The sequence below is a fragment of the Fringilla coelebs genome (genome assembly GCF_963513975.1).
Source record: "Fringilla coelebs genome assembly, chromosome: 1".
NCBI classification, from domain to species: domain Eukaryota; kingdom Metazoa; phylum Chordata; class Aves; order Passeriformes; family Fringillidae; genus Fringilla; species Fringilla coelebs.
This window is the reverse complement of record NC_140028.1, coordinates 88,289,072-88,316,180: the sequence shown is the minus strand read 5'-3', so window position 1 is coordinate 88,316,180 and position 27,109 is coordinate 88,289,072. Positions and strand designations below refer to the sequence as shown.

The following is a 27,109-nucleotide window of genomic DNA, read 5'->3' as shown; positions in this document are numbered from 1 at the left end:
CTAGTCAGAAGGAACAATGAATACGTTTTCTTCTGCCTTCTTCACTGAGTGTTCATACTGCAGGTAAGAACAACAAAAAAAAAAAAGTAAGAGAAAACATTGCAAAAATTTATACAAACACTGAAACTGCTCAAGATAAGAAATTGCAAAGATCCTGGAAGCACATTTAGACTCAGCTCTTAATTCTCAAGCACCTGCCCTGGAACAAGTACTGCAGGATGAGCAGCTCCCATGACACCAGCGCTCTTTTCTCAGCCCTGCCCTTTGAGCCTCCTTATTCAGGAGCACCTATGTACCTCAGCAACTCAATGCTCATAATAGAAACCTTTCCCTTTGGAAAGGCTCAGGATTCCAGCTTTAACTGCTAAAACACACAAGCCCTTGGTTTTCAGCATCTTTTCTAAAATCCCAGGCTCAGTCCACTGTGGTGACCATAGGCAGAGTTGCTCCTTCAACACAAGGAGCTTTCTCAGCCCTGTGAAGAGCAGGCACGTGGCATCCTACTCGTGGCAGTAATCCATCAGTCTTACTGCAGAAATGCCAAACTCCCAAAGCCATCAGATCTGCACCTAGACCTGGAACAGCAGCAGTAGCAAAAATACACATCCAGTGTGGTAGGGTGAACCAGATGGAAACTAAGCATTGTCTCAAAGTTAGCAAAGTATTTCTCTTAAATTTACAAATTAAAACAAGGGCATAAGGTAGTGATTAGACTCTGGAGATATTAAGAACCAATAGAATATTTAACTAGGATGTGAGTTAAATAAAAAAAGATTGTTTTTTAAAAAAAACAAACTTAAGTTGTAGCCTTGATGTATTCATCAGACCTAAAGAACAGATAAGAGAAAACATGCAAGGCATTGTTAGACTGCAGAGCCCTTAGACACAGGTTGCCATGGATGTATAACTCCAAGGGCAAACACATTGGGGGGGTCACAAACTACACAGAAACTGCCCCAGAGTGTGAACCCAGGAGAAACATCACTACCTGATGGCCCTTGTCTTTATCTTCTCCCCCAGGAAAGTACTGTGTGACCTCTTCCCCTTGTCAAAAATTTCTTTCTCAATGCTTTCCATGCATCAGGGTCAGAGGCCCCACAAAGAACAAGCCCCACAAATCACCCAACCAAAGGCTTCCCGCCCTCCCAGGACTTCAGTTTCATTTTTTCACTTCTGACACCAATCAGTCAGTCAGGCCAGAGCTCAGTCCCCCATCCATAGGGAGCTTTTGTATCACACATACCGTTGTATTCTGGACAGCATCAGACAAACTCTTTGCTGTTTCACCCAGGGCTGAGTCAACTGATTCAATTCTGAAAGAAAAATGATCTTAGCTGGTTTTTCATGAAGCACTTACTGGTGAAGTTTGAACAGATATATTACCACCAAAAATAAACCTGAGAAGGCAGGCTTATTGCTCAGCATTTATGCCAACTGTGTCTTTTACACAGAAAATGATCACCTCCTTCCATCTCCTCTGACCCCTAGCCATGGTCACCTTGAGAGGGCGCATTGCATGTTATTCCAGATCCTGGTACAGCTCTCCTGAGCAAGGTTCCTCTCCCACACAACTTCCCATGCAGGGTTCCCTCTTTACACTCTAATTCCAATTGAAAACTCTCACAAGGCTGCAAAAGCTCCATCAGTGGACACCAAGTGTAGTGATGCTCACCCAGTGAAGATGCTATGCTAGGTTTAGAGTCCTTTCCCACCTATCAGCAAGGGTACCACCAGCCTAACCAGTGCCCTCTATGACCATCAAAGGACTTGTGAGCACGCAGGAGAGCTGGCAGAGACGTACCTTTCCTTTTGCTGCTTGTAGAACGTATTCAGTTTGAGCAGCTGTGCATTCCAGAAATCCTAAAAAGACGCCAAAGAAACCCCCTGTTACCTGGGAAGGGGCACCTTTTCGGGCTGGCACACAAGAAGCTGTACACACCAGTGCTTCCTTCTCCATGGCTGCCAGAATTTGAGTTTCCTTCTCAAGGTTGGCAAGCTCTTCAACAACAATCTTCTGGAAGGTCTCAAATTTATTCAGCCTGGTGATGGAAAGCAGAAACAATTTTGCCACTTTAATGTGCAGTCACACAAGGTGGACAACAACCCCTTCAACACCAGAGCTACCTTGAGGCAGAGGAAAATTTCACTGCTGAGCTACATGGGGCAGATTTGTTCTCAGATATGTCACAGAGCACGTGAATAGCTGCACCAAGGGCACACTGCAGATAAACACAGCTCAATAGCCAGTCCCAAACAGCAGCCAGTAACAGAGGACTGGGACACAGCACACAAATTAATTCCCAGTGAAATACTTGCACTGCAAGCTCTCCCAGCCTCTAGGGAGTTCAGCAGAGATTTCCTGTGCTGAAGACCTCTTTAAAGGTCCCTTTCAACCCAAACCATTCTATCATTCTATCTTGACACAGACAGCCTCTATGGATTTTCCTGCCTTAGGTTTGATATGTACAGGATATCAGCAATTTCTAAACCTTAAGGAGGGTTGTGGTTGCAAAATCCTTATTCACTTGGGTTTGCCACCATTCCCAGCTGCATTGAGGTAGGGAAACTGGCATAGCCCTGCATCCACTATCCTATGATCCTGGTTAGATCCAAGTTACTTACTTGGCAAACAAGCATTGAAGCATCTCAATTCCATCTACTCTTATCTTCTACCACAAAACATCCCTTTTTTTTTTTATTTTGGAACTCAAACTTCTCCACGTACCTTAATGACAGCAAATTCTGCTCATAGATGTCCCATTGATACCAGGGATTTTTGACTTTAAAGGTTATTATTTCATACTACATTTGATCTAAATCCTAAAAAGTGAATGTGCAATAGATACAGAGGCCTGAAACTTACATTCACAAGTACAGTATAGGATGTATCTCACTTACACCAAATTCATAAATATTAGAATTGATTTTTTTATCTAGCTCCTATCTAAGAAATTCAGGATCTGAGAGATCCCTTTTCTTCTCCTCCGCATTAAACAAGTCACAGCCTGGCTTCTTTCTTAAAAGATTTAGAAATAGAAGCTACTAAGTTGACAACCAGAAGACAGTCCAAGAACTACTCCATCAACTGCTTGTGACTCAAGCTTGCTTTACATAAATTAACCCATCTTCTCCTCCTACAGGAAAATTAGAATGAATCCCAGGAGTTATGTTTCTGAATCTTCATTGCATAAAAGAAAAAAAAAAAAAAAGACAAGTTATTTTGCCATACAAACCATAAACACAATGTCCAGCTCTCAGGCTGGCTTTCCCTATCAACCAAAACTGACACAAAGTTGAAGCTGTTTTCAGCCAGCACCACTTACCTGCACTTATGTATCTGGTTCAGCAGGGCAGACAAGTTCTTCTCTGAAGATCTCAGGGCATCCTGTGTGTTGATCTCAATCCTTTTGTACCGGGACTAGCCATGGGAGGCACAAGTCAAAACCTAGAAGTCTAGCTTGCAAAACCTTTTCCTGGAAAACATGTTCCTCTGCAGGAACTTGCCATTCATCTTTGCAGAAACCATCGTAAACCAAATTTAATAAGCAGTAAGATGACACACATCAGTGCTGCAGATATGGTCTGATTTAATTGAGTCACAGTAGTTACACCAACAAGCCTCAATGTAACCTATGTGACTTCAGGGCAGTGTTGTGTTAGGAAAAACCCAATTAAAATTTTCTTTATGTCTTCCCTGTAACACTTTTCAGAATATACAAGTTCTACAGAATACTTCTAAGAGCTCCAGACTAACAGACACTGCCACCCAAGCGCTACTCCTGAACACAAACTAAAGATAGGATATTTGCACCAACTCTCCCTGAGATAAAAAGGTAATTTCACATATGATCAATTGCCACACATGTTGAAAGATCTCACATTACCCAGAACAATTTCTTCAGCTGGCCAATAAAGCTTTCAAAGGCAAAAATCACTCCTGAATCTCTCAAGTCTTCGTGGAGCATCTTGGAAACGAACACATCATCTAGGCTATTGTCCATTTCCTGACCTAGGAGGAAGCACATGCCCAGTCAGCATTATGCTGGAAGACTTCCTGGAATATAAATCCTCCTGCTACTGAAGGGATTGGCATTCATGTGAGCAACAGCTTCTGTTAGAGAGCTGGAATTTGGGGCTTGTTCTTCTAGAGCTCACAAGCAGGAGGGAAACTGGCTCAAAAATGCCCAGACAAATACTTGTTGGAGAGCAGCAGGGAAGGATAGGCACAACAGAGCAACACAAAGAGATATTTACAAAGACTGAGACAAGTGCACAGAAAAAGGCAGAAAATAGTCAGGCCACCACTGCTTCTGTCTTTCACTTATGCAGGGAAAGCCTGATCCTCTTGTGCTCAGAGTTAGCAGTATTTTGCAGTTACTTCATCTATTACCTGCGTGCTTTTTTTCCAGCTCCCATGTTTGATTTTTTTTTTTTAATAACTCTGGAAAATCATACTCAGAGTAGAAAGTGTGGATGTCATGGAGCAGCTGACCAAGTGAAACCCAAATTTCCTTATTCTACATACACAGTATCCACTGCTACTGGCAGTGCTGCAACATCTCCTGCTAATTTTCACTTTTGGATTTTGGAAAAGTTGCCCTCTCTACAAGTACATCTCTTCAGGCTTCCACGTGGCTATGATTTCTACCACAAGAAAAGAAAAGCTGAAAGCATTTAAGCACTTCACCTTAATTACCAACTGGATTTTACCTTTCTGGATCTCCACTTCCTCTTCTACTGAATCAGAAATTTTCTTTGGTATATGGTTAATCTCGGCAGGCAAGTGGTTTTTCTCCAAACTAGAAAATTTAGGCTTTTTTATGATAGGGCCACTCAGTACATCTAGAAAAAGAATAGAAGAGGTTTCAGAAGAAATCTGTCCTTTTACATGAAGTACATGACAGTGCCTGCTCAAGGAGAAACCACCACTGGGATTACCAATGCTTCAGAAAAGGAGGCAGCCTTTTTTATGGTCTGGCATCACACAAGCCAGGATAAGACTTCACCTGAAAGCACCTCCCTAGCAAAAGCAGGGAACTAGCCTGCCTAGTGTTATACAGGTATTTGGAAAGTCTACATGTATCCATCCTAAAGATAAATTTCCTTTCCTGGCCTGCTATTCTAACCATCAAAAACCTCTGGTGTCCAGCTTCTTCCCATTCTCTTTTCCAACCCAAGTTCTCAAACTGCTTATGAAGAAAATTTTTGAAAATAAAATTGAATCAATCCAAACAATCCAAATCAAAGCTGCAGGGGATTTGCAGCCTCTACTTTAGGGAAAATTTGCTAAAACCCGAAGAAACAAACTAGACCCCCATCCTTCTGTCTCGCTGTGCACTTTTTCTGAACTCAGTAAGTTGCCTGACAAATCATGTCCCTGGAGTCCCCATAGGGAAGAATGGAAGGTGGTGGGGCCCAGAACAAGGGGGACACTCAGACCAAGAGAAGCATCCTGGAATAGATTTAAAGTTCATAGAGAGAGGCCAAATGCAATCAGAGACCACACTTGAAATTTCTGAGCATAACCCTGTTTGTGCCTTTGCACGGCAACAACTCCTCTCAAATTGTAAGGCTGTACAGCAAACAGTGATAAAAATGAAGTCCTCAGCATCTATCTTTCCCCCAAAATTAAACAGATGTGTTGTTGCAGCGAAGATGTATTCAGAAAATGCTGGACAGGTAAAAGATACATTGGGAACACAAACAGAGCCAGCTTATGAGAAAAGGGATGCTTTTGTTCAAGACCAAAACTTCAGTGACTCACTCCATAGTAGCTCGGACTCCTAGAACTACATCAGGACTGAGAACTATTAGGATGAAAACAAGCAAGTCAAGCAGCCATGAGGTTGAAGTTCAGTTGTTTCCAACCACAAAGAGACTGTGCTGCACTTTTGAGTTAGTTTGTGAAAGTTCAGTTTCATTAAAAAAGATCCTGACATGCCACTAACCTATTAAAAAAGCTACAGCAGTAATAAGCATTATCCAAGTCCCCACTGAACAAATGCTTATAGCAATAGTTTACATCCATGTTCTTAGGCATAAAAAAAACTCAGCAACTTCAAGGGATGCTTGTTTTGTTTAAACTGAAGTTGAAGTTCACTTTCAAAACATTAAAAATCACCTTTTGTGTGTCTCTAGGGTCATTAGCTTATGAATCTACACTACAAGTCCCCCTATAAGCAAGAACAGGTTTTAAGAGTTAGCAATGAATTCAGAACATATGTAAAAGCATCTTACCACAGTCTGTCACGATATACACAACAGAGAAACACAATAAAAAAGTCCACGTTAATTTGTTTTTGGAAGAAAACAACAGCTTTGGTACCACCTCTTTCTGCTTTTAGCCAACTCTTCCGTGTTATCAAGAGTAACAAACCTGAGTCCTTCCGCTTGCTACTTTCTTCCTCTCTTGGTAATTTGTCCGGTGTACCATGAAACTTCTAAGGAGAGCAAGGAAACAAAATAAGAAGGCACCCACCCACACTGCAGACAAGCTGCCAGGGGCTAGCCTTGTCACAGGAAGCACAGGGACACGAATGACTGCTTTCAGGCAGAGGTAGCCTGAGAACAGACTGGGAGGAGGCTAAGCACTGCCTTCTGCACCTGTGTGGCTTTCTCCACGTCGCTGGAAGGGCTCCTGGCAGACACACTAAGTAGCAGGGGACTCCCTCCAAGATCATCTGAGAGCGTTTCATCTGTGAGAGATTAATAAATGACACAGGCAACAGAGTTTGAATCCTGTATTGGCTGGAAATCTCAATTTAATGACACAGAAACTAAAAACCAAGCCCTCTACCCTCTTATTTATCTTGTCACACAGGGAAGAGGTGGTGGCTCAGATTCAGCCCAAAGGCTGTTTCCTTAGTTGTGGTCAGTTCATTCCTTCACCTCTCAATAGCACCAGCTTATCTTCTCCTTGTACAAGAGACTATCTACCCAGACAGTATATGCCCCTCATACCCACCACAAAGAAATATCACAAATATTTATGGAAAAAATGCGAAGGAAAAGTGGCAAAATCAAAAACAAAAACCCACCACCAAAAAACCTCATCCAAAAAGCACAGACCCACACATATTGAAACACTTCTAATGCACTGAAGAATATTAAAATAAAAATACCAGCAAGATTCACTGTGGGCAAATCATCTAGCTTGGAGCTAAATGTGCTTTTTTCCCTTAGCATCTCCTTTTGAGCTCTTTGCCTTGATTCTCCCTCCTAAAACAAAACAAAGTCTAAGCCTTATTTAAGCATTACTACACAAGTAGAGGTTGGGGCAGTGTTTTGGAGGGAGAGTTTTGGATGATTGGTTTGTTTTTTAAGTACACTAAGAGTAGATATATACACAAAATATGCCTAACATACTGGTGGCTCTATCCAGCACCAAAGCAGACCTGTGCCCTGAAGTTCAATGCATGCAAGAATTTCCCCTTTAGGCATTGGAGACGTACATTTGATGATGTTTTTCATAAACAGAATAGAAGCACTGTAGTCAAGAAAAAAGTTTTCCAGGGGAAAATCAAAACTTTTGGCATACTAGTTCTGCTTTTAGTGTGACTACTAGTTCTAGGGAATATTTTTCCCAGACTTTCTGTATTTCAAATATGTATATAGAAATATATATACACACACACATATATATATTTAGTATGCAGCATTTAACAATTGTTTCTATGAGGTTTACCATGTTTTCCTAAGATCTCCTCCATTAGACCAATAGTCTCAACAGCACTTATCAGACAAATCTCTCCATCAGAACATTTGAGAATTAAAATAACACCAGTTTGTTTAATTCTCACTCATTGGTACACATTTCACATCCATAATGTTTTTAAATCTGAGGCACTAAAGCATGACAACCTTCTTACCTTCTTTGACTCGTAGTCACTGCCACTACTTGCAGAAGATACTGGAAGCACTGCAAGAAGAAAAGCTTTCCTGGTTACTGGCAATGTAAAGGGTGTACTTCATCCAGTTAACTGAGTTGGTCACAATGCAAAACTCTTCAGTTTTGGTTTTCTAGCCATTTATGAGGTAAAAGTTCACAACACTTCCATTAAATTTCAAAAAAAAAAAATCTTTCTCTAACAAAGATGCAACAATGCAAACACACACAACTCACTGCATCCAGAGCAGCCAAAAAAGTGAAAAACAAAAGACAAGCTCAGCATCTTGTCTGACAGTCCCCAAGTCCCAGGCAAGACATGTGGGCTGTCACTGCAGTGAGAACAACTGCCCTGGAAACCCAGTATAAAGAATAATTTGAAACTGAACTTTCTTTTGCTTTTTAATCCATGCAGAATCCAACAGCTACCTGAGCAAGCCTCATTTCTCCAGGAGTGAGAGAGAAACATTCCATCTCATTCAGGACAATTTGGTTTCCATTTGGTGGCCACAGCAGCACACAGCCCTGGAGCATGGCTGCAGGGGAGGTCTGCTGCTGGTCAGGCTCAAGCAGAGAATACTATCAGAGAGAATCACATCTGACACTCAGGATGATTGGCTTATTACTGCATAAACAGGGGAGCAGGACGCCCTGGTCTGCAAATTGTGAGGATTTTCAAGGTTTACTTGCCAAGTCAGTGATGTTTCTGGGGAGGTGAGGAGGGAGGAGGTGTGGTAGCTTCAGAGAGATCTTCCTCCTAGTGCAGTCAAGAGGACCAGCACAGCCATCAGCTGAGGGCCCGTGGGCTCTTCAGGACCATCACAGAGAGGGCTGCACCCACACAGTTTGTTTAGGTGCCAAATGTCCACCTGGACATTTGAACCCCATTTTGGGAAGGAGACAGGAGTCCAGTTCAAGCACAAAGGTTTGCAGTGCATCTCCTCCATAGGGTACCCCGTACTGCTGGCCTCAAGCCTGCTCTCTTCCACTCAGGAAAGCCAGGATTTGGCCAAACATTCCTTTTTCAAACCATCACCAGCATTTACTTTTCTGCAGCGCAGTACCTCATGCATAGCTAAGTGACAGTAGGGCACTAAGCTTACCTTTTAAATTATTTCTCACCCTGGGTCTTTTTCGGGTATAGTCGACAGATTTTGGTGCTAGCTGTATCTGAGAGTCAAGGATCCAGCTTTTCTCACTCTGATCAGGGCTTGTATTCTCATTGTTACTTTCAGAGAAAAGGTGTTTCCTGTAACTGGACTAAAGACACAATTAAGTCCTGTTCACTTAGAAGCCCCTCAGCCATTCCCTTTCAGCTGCTACTAAGTTATCCCATTTCTTCCTCCCCACAGTGCAACATGTAAAGCTGTGAAATCTGCAAAACAGCCACAGCCAGCTGTTGCAACAGCTGTATAAAAACACCAGCAGGCAGATGCTTGCCTTTTGCCAGCATAGGGATTTTACAGTATCCTCCTTCCTTGTCTCTCCCTCTCCCCTGTGCCTAAAATAAGAACTCTTGCAAGGAGAAAAGGCTCAGTGTGTCTGAGCTGCAGGCAGTGGCACATCAGGGGGAACAGGTAACACAGACAATTCCCTAGCTGGTCTGGCAGTGATGGTGCATCCTGATCACTGCTTTCCAAATGACAGACAGAGTATTTACAGGCTGTCAGAATCACATTTCTCCAACTCCACACTGGTTAGGCCTTAAACCTCAGCTTCTTTATGGGTGGAACAGATTCATACAGGCAGAAATACACAGCATTCAAAGGCTCTAGGGATGCAAAAGCATAGACAACCTACCTGCCTTCTCTTAAGATTGCTTGATTCCTTGCTCTTGCTTCTTGTTTGATAAGTCCTGCCAAGCAACACAAAGACCCAGATTAGAGCAGCAAACACAGCAATAACACACCACAGCACTGTGGAATGGGCACAGACAAATAAAGGTGGTAGGAGGCCCCTTAAGAGCTCAGCAGAAGAACCAAACTGTTAAAGAGCATACAGTAGCCAAATTTTTCTTCGCCTGGATTTTGAAAGTAGCAATTCAGGGATATCTAGAAATCAGCATATTTAAAAATAAAAATTAATGTGCATACATAGAGGTGGTGAGTTCCTGGGAGCTTGCTATGACTGGAAGGCAGCCAAAGCAAGGCAGGGAGTTTAAGCTTTTTTTAAAAATTAAATCAATCATTTTTGCATATGGTCAGGAAAGGATGATGTTTAAGAGCTAAAATCATATTATTGTCAAAGTTGACAGGAGTCACTAGTCTCTCCAGTAACCTTTATATTCTAAGGTACTAATTAAAATACTGGTATCAATAACATCCACTGATAGTGTGGCGGCTAAGCAAGGAACCGTATTAGAAAAATCACACAGCCTTTTGGATCCTAACTTAAAAGATCATAACCAAAGCTACGAACCCTTATTCTCATAGCAAAAGGTTCATAAACACTGGATGTATAATACTGTACCTCTGACTTTGTGAAGGAATTTTCTGGGCAAGAATCTTTCCTTTGGCTTCAGCAACCTGAAGGCAGAGAGTTGTCTTAGAGCCCAGTTACCCCATAAAACACTCAATATATTGAAAACAGATCAGAATTCAGAAGGGAAATGGATTACCATTCCTGCTCAGAAATTACACTTTTTAACGGAATGGGATTTGTTGAATGAGTATCATAAATTATAATAGACAAACAGCTGAGCCTTAAACAGAGTTCCTTTCTCTTTTCCTTGGTTTATGAATAATGCTCATTTGAAGCACCAACATCACAGGACATGTCACTTGAATCAACAGCAGCGCTGGCAGCAGCACTGTGAGCGCGGTGCAGGGCCCCTGCCCAGCCCCGGGACAGCTGCTGGGTGCCGTGGAGCAGGGATTTATGCTGACACCCAGTGGCAGTAGCAAGGATGCTACTGTCCAGTTTATAATAGAGAAATTTGGAGTGCTGCATTCAGCTCCCAGTGCCTCACAGTTAGCAGGTGCCAGTGACAGCCCTCACATCAGGGGAGCGGCTGAAAGCCAAAAGGTTTGTCCAGCACAGCCACCTTGATGGAAGTTGTCAGGAGCAAGTTCACAGCTTCCTGGGAAAGCCCACACTGGGCAAAGTTTCAAAGCAGTCAAAATGACTAATTTTTATTACCCCCCCACCCCCCTTTTTTTTTTTTTTTGAGAGTCTGCAAATATAAGTCAAACAGAATTGGCAACCAAAGTTTTGTGAGGACTGAGTTTTAACCAGGGATTCCCAGCTTGCAAAGCACAGCTTGAAGGGGATTTCAGTCTCTTCTATTTAGCCTAGGAGGACAAAGTGGATGTTCAGCAATCTGCTTTTGATATTCAGTAAAGCACAGAGGTTAGCCTTCAATCACAGAGACATCCCACAGCCTCACTGAAGCAACAGCTCAAACGTCTGTTGGTGTTATCATACATTGCCCACCACAAAATTCATGTAGCAATGAGCATTCTTGCCACTCAAAAAAACCCCATTTCCACCAGACAAAGAACACAAAAATCTGAGGTTCCCAGTTGTCTGACTTGCTGTAACAGCTTGTCCATCCTTACAGCATTTCTTCAGTAAATGACATCCCCTGCTTCAAGTTACTACTCCATTAGGTGCTGAGTTTCTGTCTTAAGTTTACCTTTTCACGACTTGAGGAGTCTGAGTTTTCAAAGTCATAGACTTCCTTCCTGCAAGACAACAGAAATATGGCAGTGATGTACAATAGTGAAGAATCACCCTAGAGAATTCCATTAAGGGTAGGGAGGTGATAATGTGGTTTCTTTCTGAGCCCCTCTCCTCAGATACCAGATATGCCTAAAAATACTCTAAGCTTCTAAAAAATACTTGCTCCTTTTCTACTTAGTCCTTTTGCTGTCTGTCTTGATTCTTGCTTTTTTAAAATAGTAACTGTTTTAAGAAATATTCAAAACATAGAAATTAACCTATCCCTGTTTGTGTAGAGGATATTTTGTTCTTACATCACCCATAATAGTAAATGGTAGGAAGAAGTAATGAGTGGAAATATAACATCAGAAGCATTTTAAAAATTCCTTTTAATCATCTTTTGAAAGCTCTAGTATTTAATATTTGTTCTCTAATCTCCTCTCTGTGTACCCCCAGATCTTCTTTTCATGTCCTCCAATATTTAAACTTAATTGTAGTTTTATAGGTCTCTCCAAGTAGTAACTATTAAAAAAAAATAGTACAACAGTTGCTCAATACACAGTACATCATCTTTTTACTAGTAAAGGAATGGGAGGACTAAAGAGCTGAGATCCTCGCCAAAGCCTCCCGAAGGAAGGAAACTCTCATTTCAAGACAAAACACTAGAGGGAGCAGAATGACCAAGCTAAGAAGTTCCTCATCCCTAACTTCTACACTGCTCCTCCTTTTTAAAACCGGTATTTGCTGCATCAAATTGTCTTAAAAAACACAAAACAGAACTTATGAAGCCCTGCATCAAGGTTTCCTATTCTTACCCAGATTCAGTCAGAAAAATCATCTAAGCACTTGGGGTTTTGGGAGGTTTGTTGTGCCAAGAGACAGCGAGCTGAAGCAGGACTCCCATGGAAGCCCCAGAACAGGAGCAGAGATCCTCACACACAGTTCATTTGCCCTCCTGCTCAGCAGCAGGCATTAGCTTGAACACAACACTTGGCAGAGTGTAGGAGGAGGGTTCAACAAGGCGGACTTTTAGTGCCACAGGTTGCATACAGCCCCCAAAACCTCCAGTGCTTCTCCCTGCAGTGCCCCAAGCTTCAAATGCAAACAGACAGACATGGGGGCGCAAGGGAAGGGGACAAATTGAGAAAGAAGCCATCCTGAAACCCTAGGACACGTGATGCCAAGGAACTGGGACAATATTGGAGAAAACTTAAATATTTGTGAAATAAGGCGGTGCTCAGAACTCAGCTCACTGGAGGATCATGGTTGGGCAAGTAAGAAGCTAACATGCCATGACATAGTATCACAGGGTAGAGGACATTTTTGGCAGGCTAGGGTTAGCTTCTGAGACCTTTACCATTTGGGGCACCCAAAGGATCCTAGAGAGACAAGTTATGACCCTTCATGGCCTCATACTCATTTTTCTGCTGCTCTAGGTACAGTCAGGCCACCCCCCATGGGGACACCCTTCCTCCCTGAGGGCTAGAAAAGGTCTAAAATGACTTGGTACACCAGTTCCTGCATGGGCACAGGGCTTGTGTGTCATACCTGCTTTCAGCCCTCTTCTTGGCCAAACTCGTTCTCCTGTTTCTCTTTTTGCTGGTTACATCCTTTGGAGAAGGAGACAGTTGCAGGATCTAAAACAACAATACTCAAAGTCACGTTCTGATTCTAGAGCCTGCCAAAAGTAGAGAAAAGGTGTGCCAGGAAATTTCTCTCCTCCCTCTACAACAATTTTCCAGGTGCAGCTGTTGCCTGTGGTACTTTCCTACCACAAAATATGGGACTCACAAAGCTGAAACTGGGGGGGTCAAGAGGGTGGGGGGAGAGAAAGTAGCTCAAAATCTTTGGATTCACTGTAGAGTGGGCAAGCGCTACAAAACTGCACTGGCAGCAAAAAATATTTAAAAAAAAATCTGAGAACCTGGAAACAGAAACCCAAGAACAAGTCTAAAATGTGATTTCTTATATAAGCACCTAAACTCAAAAATATTGCTTTGGGAATTTAATTTCTCATATAGTGCATTTACTTATTTGTTTTAATACATGGACACACCAATAGAACTTTCCAAGTGCAACTACAAATGACTCTCAGTGACTTGGTAATTTACCCAGGTTGCAAGCTCCTACATGGGAGAGTCATTAGAGCCCCAATACAAAACTGAATAAACACATCTGTAGATTTCCAAGGCTGACCTCCATTCAGGAAGCAAACATTCCCTCTTGAGCAGGGTGTGCAAGACTTGTGACACACAAGTATGTCCCACACACCCCTGTACTCCTGGACACAGGCACAGCACACTGCTTTGGGGCTGTGGATGTGCTGGATAAACTCCAGTGAGCTTGAGTCACTTGGCTGGGCCCCTCCAGGATGATGCTGGCAGCTGTGCCTCTGCAGCTCACTCCTGGTGCTAAATGGCACAGCACATCAGGTGTGACACTCTGTGGGCTCAGGACACTGCTCAAAGGCACGAGTGGGTCAACTCATCCCAGCTTTCTTCTGCAGCTCCAACAGAAAGTCTCTTCCTCCACCCTGTATCTCTTCACTCAGGGGGAGCCCCAAGGCACACATACCTTTGGTATCTGCTCATCCATGGGTTCTTCTTCTAGGGGCTTCTCACTGGGGACAAGAGGACATGTGAGGGATCTGCTCATCTAAACACCAACATGTTTGTGAAGTACTAATTGCAGGGGGGGAAACCCCAAACTTGGACCAATTAGCACCAAAGCAACAGTTTAATGTATACAGAAGTCCAGGTCCTTAACTACAGGAAATTCTGTCCTGCAAAGGTCTGGGATAAAAACCATGAATTCAAGCCAAGATGAATTCAAATTCACATCATTTTTTCACTATGTTCATTATGGGCACCATGACTATCTCACACTGGGCAAGCTCAGGTTTCACAGCTGAAGTTTAACTGTCTGTAAATCAGCTGTAGGCTCACCTTGCATTTGTACTAAATCCATGATGAGAAAAAAGTCACACCAAAGCAGCTGCCAATCTAGTAACCAAACAGTTCAGCAACTTCAAAGCATTGGAACTCCAGGCAAACAACCTTGATGTCCAGGTGGCAAAACAGAATCTTCAATTTAATAATTGATGGAATAACCTCAAAGTTACGTTCATTAAAACCCCAGGGGGGGAAAATAAAACAACCAAACACATACACAAAAAAAAAGAGACACAAAAAACTCACTTTGCAACTTTCTGTCTGCGAGACACTCACCTAGGCTTAGCTTTCATCCCTGAAGATGGACTTTTGGAGTTTTTTTCTGAAGAAAGCAAGGAAATTACAGTATTACCCTCTGAAGCTACTATAAAACTTTATCTACTTTTTGCTGTAAGACCCACAAAATCAGAGCCTTCAGCATGTCACCTGGGTGACATTTAATTGGGTCAGACTTAAGGTACTGAAGGGAGCCATGCCTGACCTTGGTTAGCATCTTCCAGGTCAGTCTGCTGGCTCACTGTAACCATGGCAACACCAGAGTTGACCATTTTCTGCTTGGAAACATGAAACCATGAACAAAACATGCATATGATCAATAAAAAAATGTGGTGGTTTCTATAAACAGATTTTTTAGTAGTAGCCTGTGGCAAGAGCTGCATGGCAAGTTCACCATTGCCCACACATAAAAACCTTTTAAGCCACATGTAAAGTGATACTATGGGTTTCTCACTAAAAGCATCCCACTGTCCTCTTACAAGAGGAAGCAATTTTTTTTTCTTTTTTTAAAACAATTTTGCCAAAATTGCAGCTCCTGAGATAAGTATTTGAGCTGAATAGACACAAACCAGTTTTCTTTGAAGAAGGCTTTAGCCACACCTGTAAAAAAAGCAGACTGGTAGAAGGGAAAAGGGACACGAGGACTGTTCCATCATACACCAAACACTTACTGCTTCAGTCCCTTTTAACTGCTGTCTGTGCTGAGAGGTTAAGTTGTCTTTTTGAGTCTCAGAGTTGGAAGGATTTTTCCTCCTCTGTGCATTAGAGGGCACAGGTGTTTCTGCAGAACAGCAAGCAGGGTGAGAACGCCACTGCAGTAACTGAACACACTCACTACCCCTTCTTTCCATTCCCACACACGCATGCACAAATTGCAGCAGTACGACCTGCTAGGCACACCTTAAGCTCACATTTAACAGAACAAACCCAAGTATCTTCAAAGCACCCAGTGAAGAATTGCAATGCTAAATAAACAACAGGCTCATCAATACTGGATGAATGTATGCAGGCTTATAATCTTACTACTTATATTGCTACATTGACTCCTAAGCTCTGGAGGACATGGAACAAGCCTTTGTGTCTGACTAAAGCAGGGGCATCTTCCACCATCTAAGTCTTCCTCCACTAAATCTCTATCAGGTACTGCAAAATTTGTTTCACTGCAGATTAACTACCAGAAGTTTATCCTCCTTGACTGCTTCAAGTAGCAGTGCCCACCTTGCACCTCTGTGTACTCCATGGTGGGCACTGATAAAGGAACTGCTAGCTCATCTGCATCTCCACAAGCTGGAGGACTTCCATCCTAGCTTATTTTAGGTTGTAACTGAAGGAAAATGGGCAGAACTTCTGAAGAAGTTACTGCCCCAGACATTTAGAGGTGGAAGTGGCTCTCTCAGGTATTCACCTGAAGAAATCTGAAATGCACAGGAAGTTAGGAGAAATTAAAAATTTCTTTTTAATGTTCTCACAGAAAGAATGTGACAGCTATCCTAAGACCTCTTCAAACTTCACTTCTTTTCAAGACAGTGGGTGATAGCAGTAGGAAGAGCTGTAATTTCACACCCTTAGAAAATGTGGAAATATCTGTCAAATTACACACCAAGAAAGGATCCACACAAAATGTAATCACTCTAAAACCTCAAATACAGCCAGTTTCAGAGCAAGAGCAAATCCCAGCTTTCGAAGTTAAAAGATCACCATACAGGAAAAAAAAAACCACCTTCCAAAAAATTTGATATGAAAGTTGAGCTGAGGATGCTTTTCCTGTTTAAGACCAATTTTGATCACACATACCTCCTGCTTTTTCACTATAAGTGGCTTTTCCTTAAGGCTGTGACCTACAGTTTGTGGGGAAAACTCTTCTTACAGAAGAATTCTTCTTACAGAGGAATTTCAGATCATAAGAAGGAATGGAAGGAGTTACTCTCTCTTTTTCTTGAGAAGTGCTGGGCTTAGACCTTCCTTTGGGTCAGACACAGGAATGATACAACCATACTTCAGGCTCCAAGGTACCTCAACAACGACTGAATTTAGAACACCATAAAACTCTGCCAAATGATCCTGGAAGAAGATGCCTTGCAGAAGATTTTCACTGGTAGCAGCACAGGAAGTACTACAATTTGATGATGGAAAACTTAATGTGCCCAGTTAAAAGAAACACAAAGCACTGGCTGTAGGGTGGTGAGAATATGGAAATAAATGCCATTCCAGGTGCAGCTAAGAGCCTGTCCTGCCTTAAGCAGCTACTTTTGTAGCTAGGGCACACAACAGATACAGCCCTGCAGCACTAGGGATTTACAGCAGCAGGTCACCTGCAGAGGAGCTGGGCTGCTGCTCACCTTTACCCACAAATAGGGATTGCAGATGAGCTCTTCTGCTCCCCCAGATGTTCTTCCCTGACAGCTCCAGCCATCTCCAAGGCATCATCCACTGCACTTGGGGGCAGGGGACTGGAGCACATCATTCACTGAACAGCACTTTGTTCAGAAAAAACAGAAGCTGCCTCCCTGCAGGAAGCTTTAGTAGAGGCTGCCCCACCATAGGCACCCCACTGCACAGAGGAGAGCTTGTTAAGTGCCAAGGTGCAAGCACTGGCCCATCAGAGAACCTGTGCTCTCAGGAGGCCACCACATGGCATGGCCAAACCAGAAACCAGGCATCAGGCAAGCCAGGGGGGAGGACAGGAGGGTGCACCCCACCACACCTGCAGATGGAGAAACAGTTCTGCATGCCCTGCACATCAGAGGCCAGCCAGCAGCTGAAATGTGCCTTGCCAGGCCAGCTGCCAGCACACAGATCCTGTCTCCATGAGCATTCCCCTGCTCGTGCAGCCCCAGCAGCACATGGCCATGGTGCCCAGCCCTCACTCCACAAGCAAAGCTACCAAGCTAAAAAGGCAGGAACAGTAGAAGACTGAGCTTGGGCACGGCTTGGTTTTTTTGTTGTGGCTTTTCTTTTTGTTTTAATTGAAGTTAACTGTAAGCTGTGGACTACAGGTGAAAATTATAATATGAAAACAGATATTTAAATTTAACAAAAACACACACACAAACACAAAAATTACCTCCTTTATTCTCCATGGTTTCCTTCCCAGAATGGACAATCTCATCTTCAGACTCAAATATCTGTTGGTATGAATTAATCTCATGTGAAAGTGGGCTTAAAAAGAGTAGTCTTTATCTAGTAAAGTCAGCTACTTAATACAAAATGAACAGTTGCTAATTGCCAGCAACAAATCAGTGGATACTAATTGAGTTGATAATTTAGAAAGATCTTAGCTCCTTTAAGGGCAAATGACAGCCACTATATTATGGTTATTTACTGACATGTAAGTTTTTCTGCAAACACCACAGACTGAATGAATTACAAATCAAAAATTAACTATATTAACACTTGGGGGAAAAAAGAAAAAAAATCATACACAATTTCTCCTTTTACATTAGCTAATAAAAACCTTGAGGTTTTAGAAGTACTCTATTCTTTGTCTTGAACTCCTATCTACAAAGTCAGTCTAAAATTTGTATTTTTCAGCACACCTCCAGATTTTTGTGCAACAATTTGCTCATCCTGTGCAATGTAACACTTGGATCCATATATAAGAGCATGTCCATAGTTAAAGTTATGTAATTAAATGCCATAGGCTTTATTTTCTACTTCAGAAACTCAAGAAAAGTTAAAACACAAGGAATTAATTAAGAAATCATTTTAACCTTTCAGCTTTTAAGCCATAAGTTTGAGTATCTTGAAACTTCTTTCCTAAAGCACCTAATTTCTCTTCCAGGCCAAAGCTTAGAACATCTATGTAGAGTACCACAAATTCACAGTGGAAAGACAAATATGTAGTAAAGAGACACAGAGAAAATAAAGAAACCACAAAACACAAATCCCACAAACCTGAATGGTTTTGTCCAGTGCAAAATATAGTTAAGAAAAAAAAAACCCCACATATTAGAGCTTACCATCAGTCTTTCATCTCCCAGGACTTTTCTAAGTACGTTTAATATTTCAAACTCATCACTGAAAATCAGTTTGACTTTTACTGCTTCTGTTTTGTTAAGAGTGGTGGGTATCTTCATAAAAATTTTAACAATCTTTTTTCTATCCTTCTCTGTGTAAAAAAAAAAACCAAAACAAAATCAATTACATATGTTTCAGATCAAGACATTTTTCTGTTAATCCCAAAATGTCTGAGTACTTGTTTAGGATTCTAAAAACAGACTTTTACATCTTGCCTGTGTATTTCCAGTTACTCTGTTTGCTCATTTCTTTCCCTTTGAGTCTTGAGAACACTTCAAGGTGTCCTGTTTGGGTAGGGAGGGGGTGGGCTTATTGTGCAGAACGGGCCCACACGCTGTCCAACAACCAGAGCTAGTGCAGGATGACCAAAGGACAAGGCAGAGAGGGAGGAGAACAGGCAGGAACACCTTGGTGATGGTGGGATTTTAGGTTTACTCTGTGTGTCTCAAGGACCCCCATCCAAACAGGATAATGTTGTTGGGAAAAAAATCTTACCCTTCACACTGTAACTGTTGACATTTTCTTTTGACAGCCTCACAGAGTCCCAAAGAGCTCCCTTTGAAAACCAAAGCCATTGTGTCAGAAGGGCTGAGGGAGTGCCCACTGGTTTAGGCTAACCCAAGGTCACCTGGGCTTTGCTGTTACCTCATCACAATCCACATAGAAAGTCACACTCTGGCTGCCAGTGTTGAAGTCAATCCAAAACTCCTCCAGCTTCTCATCTGATGGCTTCTTCACCTGGGGAGGAAGAGCAGCACTGTTCCCCTAAAAGCCCCACAACTGCTGCATCAGTGACAATTTTCTTTAATGAGAGAAAACTGGAAAGTGTTACCCTACATAAACACCCGTACACCTTGCAGAAACAAGGGTTCAGACGATGCTGTGGGGTGCCAGCCCACCGCCCACCCACCACACCCGTGTCAGACGTGCCTCTGCTTCAGCCATGGGAGCAGAAATGCACAAATGCTCCCATGATTGTGCCAGGCAAGAAGCTGTGGAAGCTCTGTTTCTGAGCACTTGAAATAAGCAGGAACAGTGGAATCAGCTTCCATCTACAGGGGTTTGATTCAATATGACTGTCAGGAATGGTGCCACAGTTTATTCAATGAAGACCGGGTGAAGCAAACCACAGGATCTGCAAATCTTCTCCAGGGGCATCAGGCTAATCTTGTTTTCTGGCAGTCTGGAAACAGCTCTGCCAGACAACTCAGTGTTGTGCTGTCCTCCTGTTTCATTTTAGAACTCTCTTCTGTCATCACCATGAAGAGAAGCATTGCCTCTATCACTTGGCTGATACAACAGCAAAGTCAGCAGCACTAAGTTGCGAGCTAAGTGACAAACAAGCAAACTTTCCAGCTAGAGCAGAAGGTTACACCCTATGCATCAAAAAATTTAGCTCTTCAATGAAAAAGAGGCAGGGGCAAAAAGCCCCATACATTTACCACAGAAAGCAACATTTCAGCAGCTATAACACTGTAGGGAAGGTGTCAGAGCTTTAAGAGTTACTACCTCATTCATGTCAGCAAAAGCAGATATGCAAGGAAATGAGTAGACCCTGGAAGAGAAGCAGAGTTCACATGATACATTCAATATTAGAGTCTGACTTCAGCTATTTTATTTTTAATAAGATTAGTAAACAATCTTATTGTTCAAAGAATAATTTAAAAATTTCTACAAGTAAATCAAGCTTGGATAAGCTAGAGTATAGTATTTTAGTAGTGGTGCCTTATCTTAATTGATTCTATTTTCAAAAGAATCACCATAAAAAAGCATAAAATTTCCTTCTTGAAAACAACTTAATTCTTCACACGTAAAATATTTTTTTAGTTTAAGCCAACCCATTTCCCAATTCTATTTATTCCACTCTGCATTAATGATGGCACCAATTTATTCTGTTGGTTCCCAGCTTACCTTCTTTTATCTCCAAGTCTTTCATTTAGTAGGTTAAGAAATTTTCTGCAATCCTTCAAGACAAATGACATGTTATTTTTTAAAAATCAGGCTACTTTTCCTTTGCAAATAGTTATTCTATTGTGTAGAATAACTGCCAGTTAAAAGCTTTAAACTGGTCAGTGGGACACCAAAGACCACTGAGAAGAAACACTCAATTTACTACAAAAGGTTGGGCTCAACTTAAGACCAGTAAGAATTCAAATATAAACTCTGCAAATTAACTTATTTATGCATTATTTATAGTCTTTATTTTAATTTTTTATGGGTAAAATAACTTAGAAGTAGGAGCTATTTTAACAATGGGTCATTTAATATTTACCATATTAATAGGAAAAAAAAAAAGTAAAACATGCCATCCACAAATAACTTTGTGCACTTATAAAATCAGTTTTGTAGGAACTCCTTGCAAGGACACCCTGGCTTAACTCAACCAAAACTAGCCCCTATACACACTTGTCAAGTATGTTGTTTTCAAAATAAGGACCCTCACCGTCTCAAATTCTCGATCCTTGATCTCTTTGAAAGCTTCAGCAAGATAGTTATCTTCAAACCAGTGGTGAACAAGGTCATCCCTCCATTTTTTTATCATTAACCTACAAAGTGCTTCTGAAAGGGCAACCTGAAGGTCATAATCTGCCAGGTAATCATAAGCACAGCATAAATATCATCAGAGGGCTATAGCATTGCTACTCCTGCCATTTTACACCACACAGGCACATCCATCCTCCAGCCTCAGTTCCCCCAGGAGAACAGGGGAGGGTAACAGCCAAGTGTTGCCTCAGGCATCCTCCCACCAGCTCCCCCAGCTCAGTGAGGTCGAGGTACAGAGCCCTGCAAACCAGGACACACGAGTGGGAGATGTGCTTGGGAAGGGGATGAGAGCAGAGACTCATCGCTAACCCACCAGGATTAGGCCACATTCCACATTAGGAGAAAACAAAGAGATTTCACTCAAGAGGCCATTAACCTTGTAAACTAAATTTTGTCCATATTGTGGCAAAGTAATTCAAATTTAATTTTTAAGACTAACAGCCAGCATATTTTGTAAACACATACATAAAGCTCATCTCATTACTTTTCTACATAAATCAGTTTAGCCTCCTGATTAGTCAATATGCATTACTAGTATCAACCAGAAAGACCTAATGCATTGCTGTATTTAGCTTTTTTAATTTTTATTTTGTTAAAGCACATTTGACTTGCTTCCCTAAAAAATCAACTCTTGACAAGGAAATAAAATTTAAATTATAATTCATCTATAATAAATAAGCAGATGAGGTAAAGCTGGAGAACCTCTTACCACCAACCTCCAGTATAGTTTTTGCAAGGTCTTTCCTGAAACAGCATAATGCCACAAGTTAAAATGGAAATAACTAACTCCTAATGCAGAGAAGAGGGTATTTAGGTACAGACACTGCAGGGGAAAATCACTTACGTGAGCGAGCAGATCTCCTCAGAGAGAGGGAACTTCTTTCTCTCCTCCCGTGGGAGACTGTCAAGTATAGAGTTGAGGGTCCTCAAGGCCTTTCACCCCCCCACAAGAGAAGGGGTAGAAAATGAAGGGAAATAAATCAATAACATAATTTCACATCTTTTTATCTAATTACACAAACTTTTGCACAGATATATCCAACTTTCTCCTCCTAGTAAGGATCTTACCTCCAGATGCAGAGCGCAGCAAAGATTTGCTTCTGTTGCTAAGCGCCCTAGTTCAGGCAAAAATAAATTCACTAGCTCTTTCTTTCCTAGAAAAATAAGTCGAAAGGTACAGTAGAAATGGGTGATGTCCATACAAAAATAGTTGAAGTAACAACAGTTTGTTGCGTTGAAGGAATAAAAACATCCCAGCTGTAAATTCATTTTAAGAAAAAGATTCCAACAATCTAATCCTAGATAGAAAGGGGAACTGGTAATTTCCATCTAGAAAAAAAAAGCTCCAGATACACTAACTTCTGACCTGGGTAACTATTTAAAGAGGCACAGAAAGGGGAAGCTAATTACTAACCACCAGAGAAAACCTGAATATGCAGGTTTTGTCAAAGTCAACAGAGCAAACCAATAAAGCACAAGCAACCAGAAGATGCTTGTGCCACTCTGCTCCCACTAGAATAAGGTACCAGGACAAATAAGCACACATTACCTGGCCCACAGTGCAATGCTTAATTTTTACATGGATTGTGAGCCTGGATGTCTGGTCACAGCTATTTTCTGAAAGCACCTGCTCCCCCCCCACCCCCGCTATTGTAAAACCAGCCACAGAAGAAAATTTTGCTGCTGAAATGAATGAGAGACAGACAGACATCCTTCTATTGAGTTCAGAAGGTTGAAGGAGTAACCACATTATTCTGCAGAGATGGTTCCCTTCAGCAAGGGAATGACATCTGATGCCAGAACAAACAGATGTACAAGAACAGACTGTCGAGACTGAACCCCTTTCAGAAGCCACTTACTCTGATCAAGTGAAATGCTCAATGCTGGCCATTCAAACAAGATAAGAGACAGATTTTTTTCAGTAAGTACATAGCAAGAAACCAGAGAAACCGAAAAAGGTTTTGTGCTCCAATATAAATGTTAATGAAAATAAAACGGAAGAGAAATCAGCTGGAGGATTTTAAAAAAATATATTGCAGAGAGGAAGAAGTAGGAAGCTGAAGAAAAAAGGGACAGCGTTCAAGCAGAATTAAGAAATATGTTCCCGAGATTCAAGATCCATGATACTGAGAAATGGAAGGAAAAAAACTACTGACCTTCATTACTGCATTTGCAAATCACCTGATGGAAAGAGTAAAAGAAGCATTCATTAGCACACCACCACCCAAAAACAGCAGTACACAAAGTGCCAAGCTGTCCACACACGCCTTCCTCACCCCCCAACTTTCAGATGCTAAATAACATAAACCAGTACGTGCCCACATCAGAATAACACAAAACACTAGTGTACCCACATCAGAAAAAGCCACCTGATCCAGGTATGTCACATATTGCCACCCTGATCATACAATATGCAGGGAGGGTAAAGGTAGCCAAGCACCCACTCCCCCAGGGATTTCAGCAGCACTTGAGAGTGCAGTGCCTATAGGTTTCCTGGAAAATCCACATCATGACATCATTATCTTATTTTTATTACACATGTGGGCCTATGTGAAAGCACATTTTATGATTATATATTACAGTACTAGACATCACAATGTGTATCCAAAAGGTGTTGAAGTCCCTTGAGGAAAATTAAAAACAACACCATAACACAAAACACTTCCTCCTCCACAGTGAAAGCATGTGGAAAAAATGTAGCAGGAAGACATAAACCCAAATAAATTCAATTTTTGGAAAAATAAATGGGTATTTTATAATTTCAAAGTGGTTAGTTCAGAAAGAAGGAAGCTTGATTTTGCTCAAATATCTTTTAGCAGAACTCCTAAAAAGAGCCATAGGTATTGATATAAATTCTGACACACAAAGTGACACAGTTCCAGTAAGCCACAGACAAGACTGGGAGCAACAGCTTGGGGAAAAAGACTAAAAAGCATTCTTCCTATTACAAATATTACATCACCAGGCCTCTAACACTCTTAAAGTCATGAATATTTAAAGTTGAAACCTAAATGAGAGTTGTAAGCAGGTTAGATCATTCTTTAGAATTAAATAATATGTTTCAAACAGAATAGGAATAAATTGCCAGGACCACCGTAGCAAACATGTTTGCCCATGAAGTGCAGCTCAATGTCAGTAACTCGTGGGTTTTAAAGAGAGCTTTGGCTCACAAGCCTTTATTTACAAAATGCATCAGTATTTCTTGCGAATTCTTTTACAAAAACAAATACTTCAAGATAGAAAATGAGAATGTGCTTCTCCCAAGTGTGTCAAATCTCAGCCAGACCCCAGCCTGGAGCATACTCCTAGACACTGCCCAGCCACTCCACCTAGGCTGCTTTCCAGGCTCAGACCAAGGGTACCGGGTCCCTGCAATTATTTATTTTCTAATGGGAAATTGTTTGTGGACAACAGCTATCTTATCCAACAAAGGCGACCCTTCTGTCCCCTTAAATGCACAAACATACCAGTGCAGAATCAAAGAAGTCTTCAAGTAGTAACATCAAAAATTTATTCTCATTTAGGTCGATGACGGTCACAAACGCTCTTGCTCTTTCAAACCAAGATACCAGGTAAAAGTTAAAAAAAAAAAAAGTTAAAAACCGAGAAGAGGAATTAATCATCCTAAATTATATATGTTTGCAGGAAACCTTACAGAGTTTTTTATTCTTTAAACTTCAGAGTCATGTACTGTGTCAAAAGCTACATGGCTTTAAGGAGTTCAAATTTTGCTAGGAGGAAACCAAAAGTGCCACTTCCCCCTTCCCTCCCTAGCCCTCCTTTTGTCCTCTTTTCTTGTCCAAGGCACCCACTCATGGTGCTCAGACACAATACATGCTGCTAGTGGCACCAAAACTCTACAGACATTTCTAGAGGGCATCAACTCACAGCAATATACTGTACAATATTTTCAAGGTAAATATTTTAACACTTCATGGTTTTAAACACTGCATAACATCACACACAAATGGTGGACTAGAAATCTATGTTCCACTGAAAGTACAGAGCTCAGACTGGAAAAAATTTATTAATTTATCTCCATACAAGAATTTTGAGCAACTGTATCCCTGAAAAGCATAACTGCAGGAATACTTTTGGACTGAGGACTCCTCAGCTAGCTCTTTACTAACAGAGAGCATGTGTGTAGCTGTTCCCTGGCACCTGTGTTAGATCCAGGTGTTACTCATCTTCAGCACAATTGCCTTTCTGCTACTACAACTATTACCAGCTGAAATCAATATAGTGCCAGAAGAGAAAACACAACTGCAGATTAAATACACCGGGTTTACTACATGACTAGAGAGGGACCTTCATAAAGGATATCTCAATTTTTAAAAATATAAATGCACAAAGTACTCATCAATTCTATTACTAAAACTGTATTTTAGTGAAATGTCTTTTGCTGGAGGGTTTAAAATGCATTTAGAAAGTCTATACCATTTCACTAATGGGACTTATAGTAATTAATTCTCTCCTTCCACTATGAGCTTAGAAAAACCCAAACAACCCAACCCTTTAAATCAGGTAATAAGTGAAGCCATAAAATTGGCTGCTACACCAAAAGCAATAAGAGATTAAGCATTTTTTCTCCACTCAGTTCATGCGCTATATTAAAAAAATAGTTTGTTTCTGTGTGGCCAACAAGCCATCCTCTAGTTTTCACTTCCTTGGAGTTTTTTTTCTGATGCAAACAGCCTTAAATCACATTAGTAAATTATATGCAGTATTATACTCATCTTTGCTACCAGTCCTTGCTCAATAAACAAGCTCTTCCCTTCTTGAAGATCACTTTTGAGGTAGAGCTGAATACATTTCAGCAGCAATGAAACATTCTTGAATTCATTCTTGTCCAGCTCCTACAGAAACACAGAGTGCTGTGCATCATTAGCCTGCTATCCTCTGAGCTGGCTGCTAGAAAAGTTGAGATTATTTATGGCACTCACCTTTCTCAGTGCTTTGTCCAGCTGGTTAAAGAGAGATTCACTGTATTTATGGGGAAGCTTTACTTCCTTCTCTTCAAGCAGTTCATGTATTTTTTTAAACCCCTTCCCTTTAAAGGCATCAGAGAGCAATGATTGGAGCTGTAGAGGGAAGGGAAGGAAACAATTAGAGAGTAAAATAAACAGGCATTGAAATTGTAACAGCACTAATTATGATAAAATACTTGTAATGCTATTTTAAAAGTTGCAAGTTTCTGATTATTTGCTTTATATCGTTTGTTTCTCTACTTTCATTTTACTACATCTAAAGTAAAATGTCAGTCTTAATGTCCAAAAGAGACAGCACCCTTGAAACTGAATAATCATAAAAGATACCATGGAAATAAGCAATTTAGTATAGCCAGCTTGTAAGTCCTACAACTATTACAATAATTTCTTCCCACTTACTAAAGAAAATATTAAGAGGACTACTGCACTTCCCACTTTAAATAAAATTACTAAAAGTTCTGGGTCATGCTATATCCATTTAAGAAATGCACCTTTAAATATATATACATATATAAAATAACAATTTGTAAGATAAAGATAAGGAGGTATTTAAAAGATCCTTACATAGTCTTCTGCTCTGTCTGCCATACTGCCACTCACATCTCTATTTCGTTCTTCATTTCTTTCTTCCTTTAAAAACAAAAGAGAAAAATACAGAAAAAAAAACCAATCCGAAACACTCCCAAACACTTTCTGCCCAAAGCTGAAGAGCACTTACTCACTTCCAAAACGCTGGTTTTCCTCCCTTTCCTACCTAAACTGCAAACCCCCCTCGCCTCCCAGCCCGA

General features: G+C 41.2%; 1 protein-coding gene across 1 annotated transcript; it reads right to left on the bottom strand.

Annotated features, from left to right (window-relative positions):
• SYCP2L (synaptonemal complex protein 2 like) lies at positions 1-26,909 on the bottom strand (the record flags this gene model as incomplete). Its single annotated transcript, XM_084213736.1, has 35 exons — positions 1-57; positions 1,244-1,313; positions 1,802-1,860; positions 1,940-2,039; positions 3,324-3,418; positions 3,885-4,009; positions 4,711-4,842; positions 6,377-6,440; positions 6,604-6,695; positions 7,122-7,218; positions 7,869-7,918; positions 8,989-9,145; positions 9,686-9,740; positions 10,355-10,410; positions 11,520-11,568; positions 13,094-13,182; positions 14,120-14,165; positions 14,773-14,818; positions 14,978-15,047; positions 15,444-15,553; positions 17,837-17,897; positions 18,732-18,880; positions 19,285-19,345; positions 19,435-19,527; positions 20,299-20,344; positions 20,701-20,753; positions 21,233-21,375; positions 22,043-22,077; positions 22,178-22,266; positions 22,402-22,487; positions 23,490-23,514; positions 24,801-24,901; positions 26,066-26,189; positions 26,277-26,414; positions 26,886-26,909. 35 exons carry the CDS (start codon positions 26,907-26,909, stop codon positions 1-3), a joined length of 2,847 nt encoding a protein of 948 aa, XP_084069862.1.
• Positions 26,910-27,109: the final 200 nt, after the last annotated feature.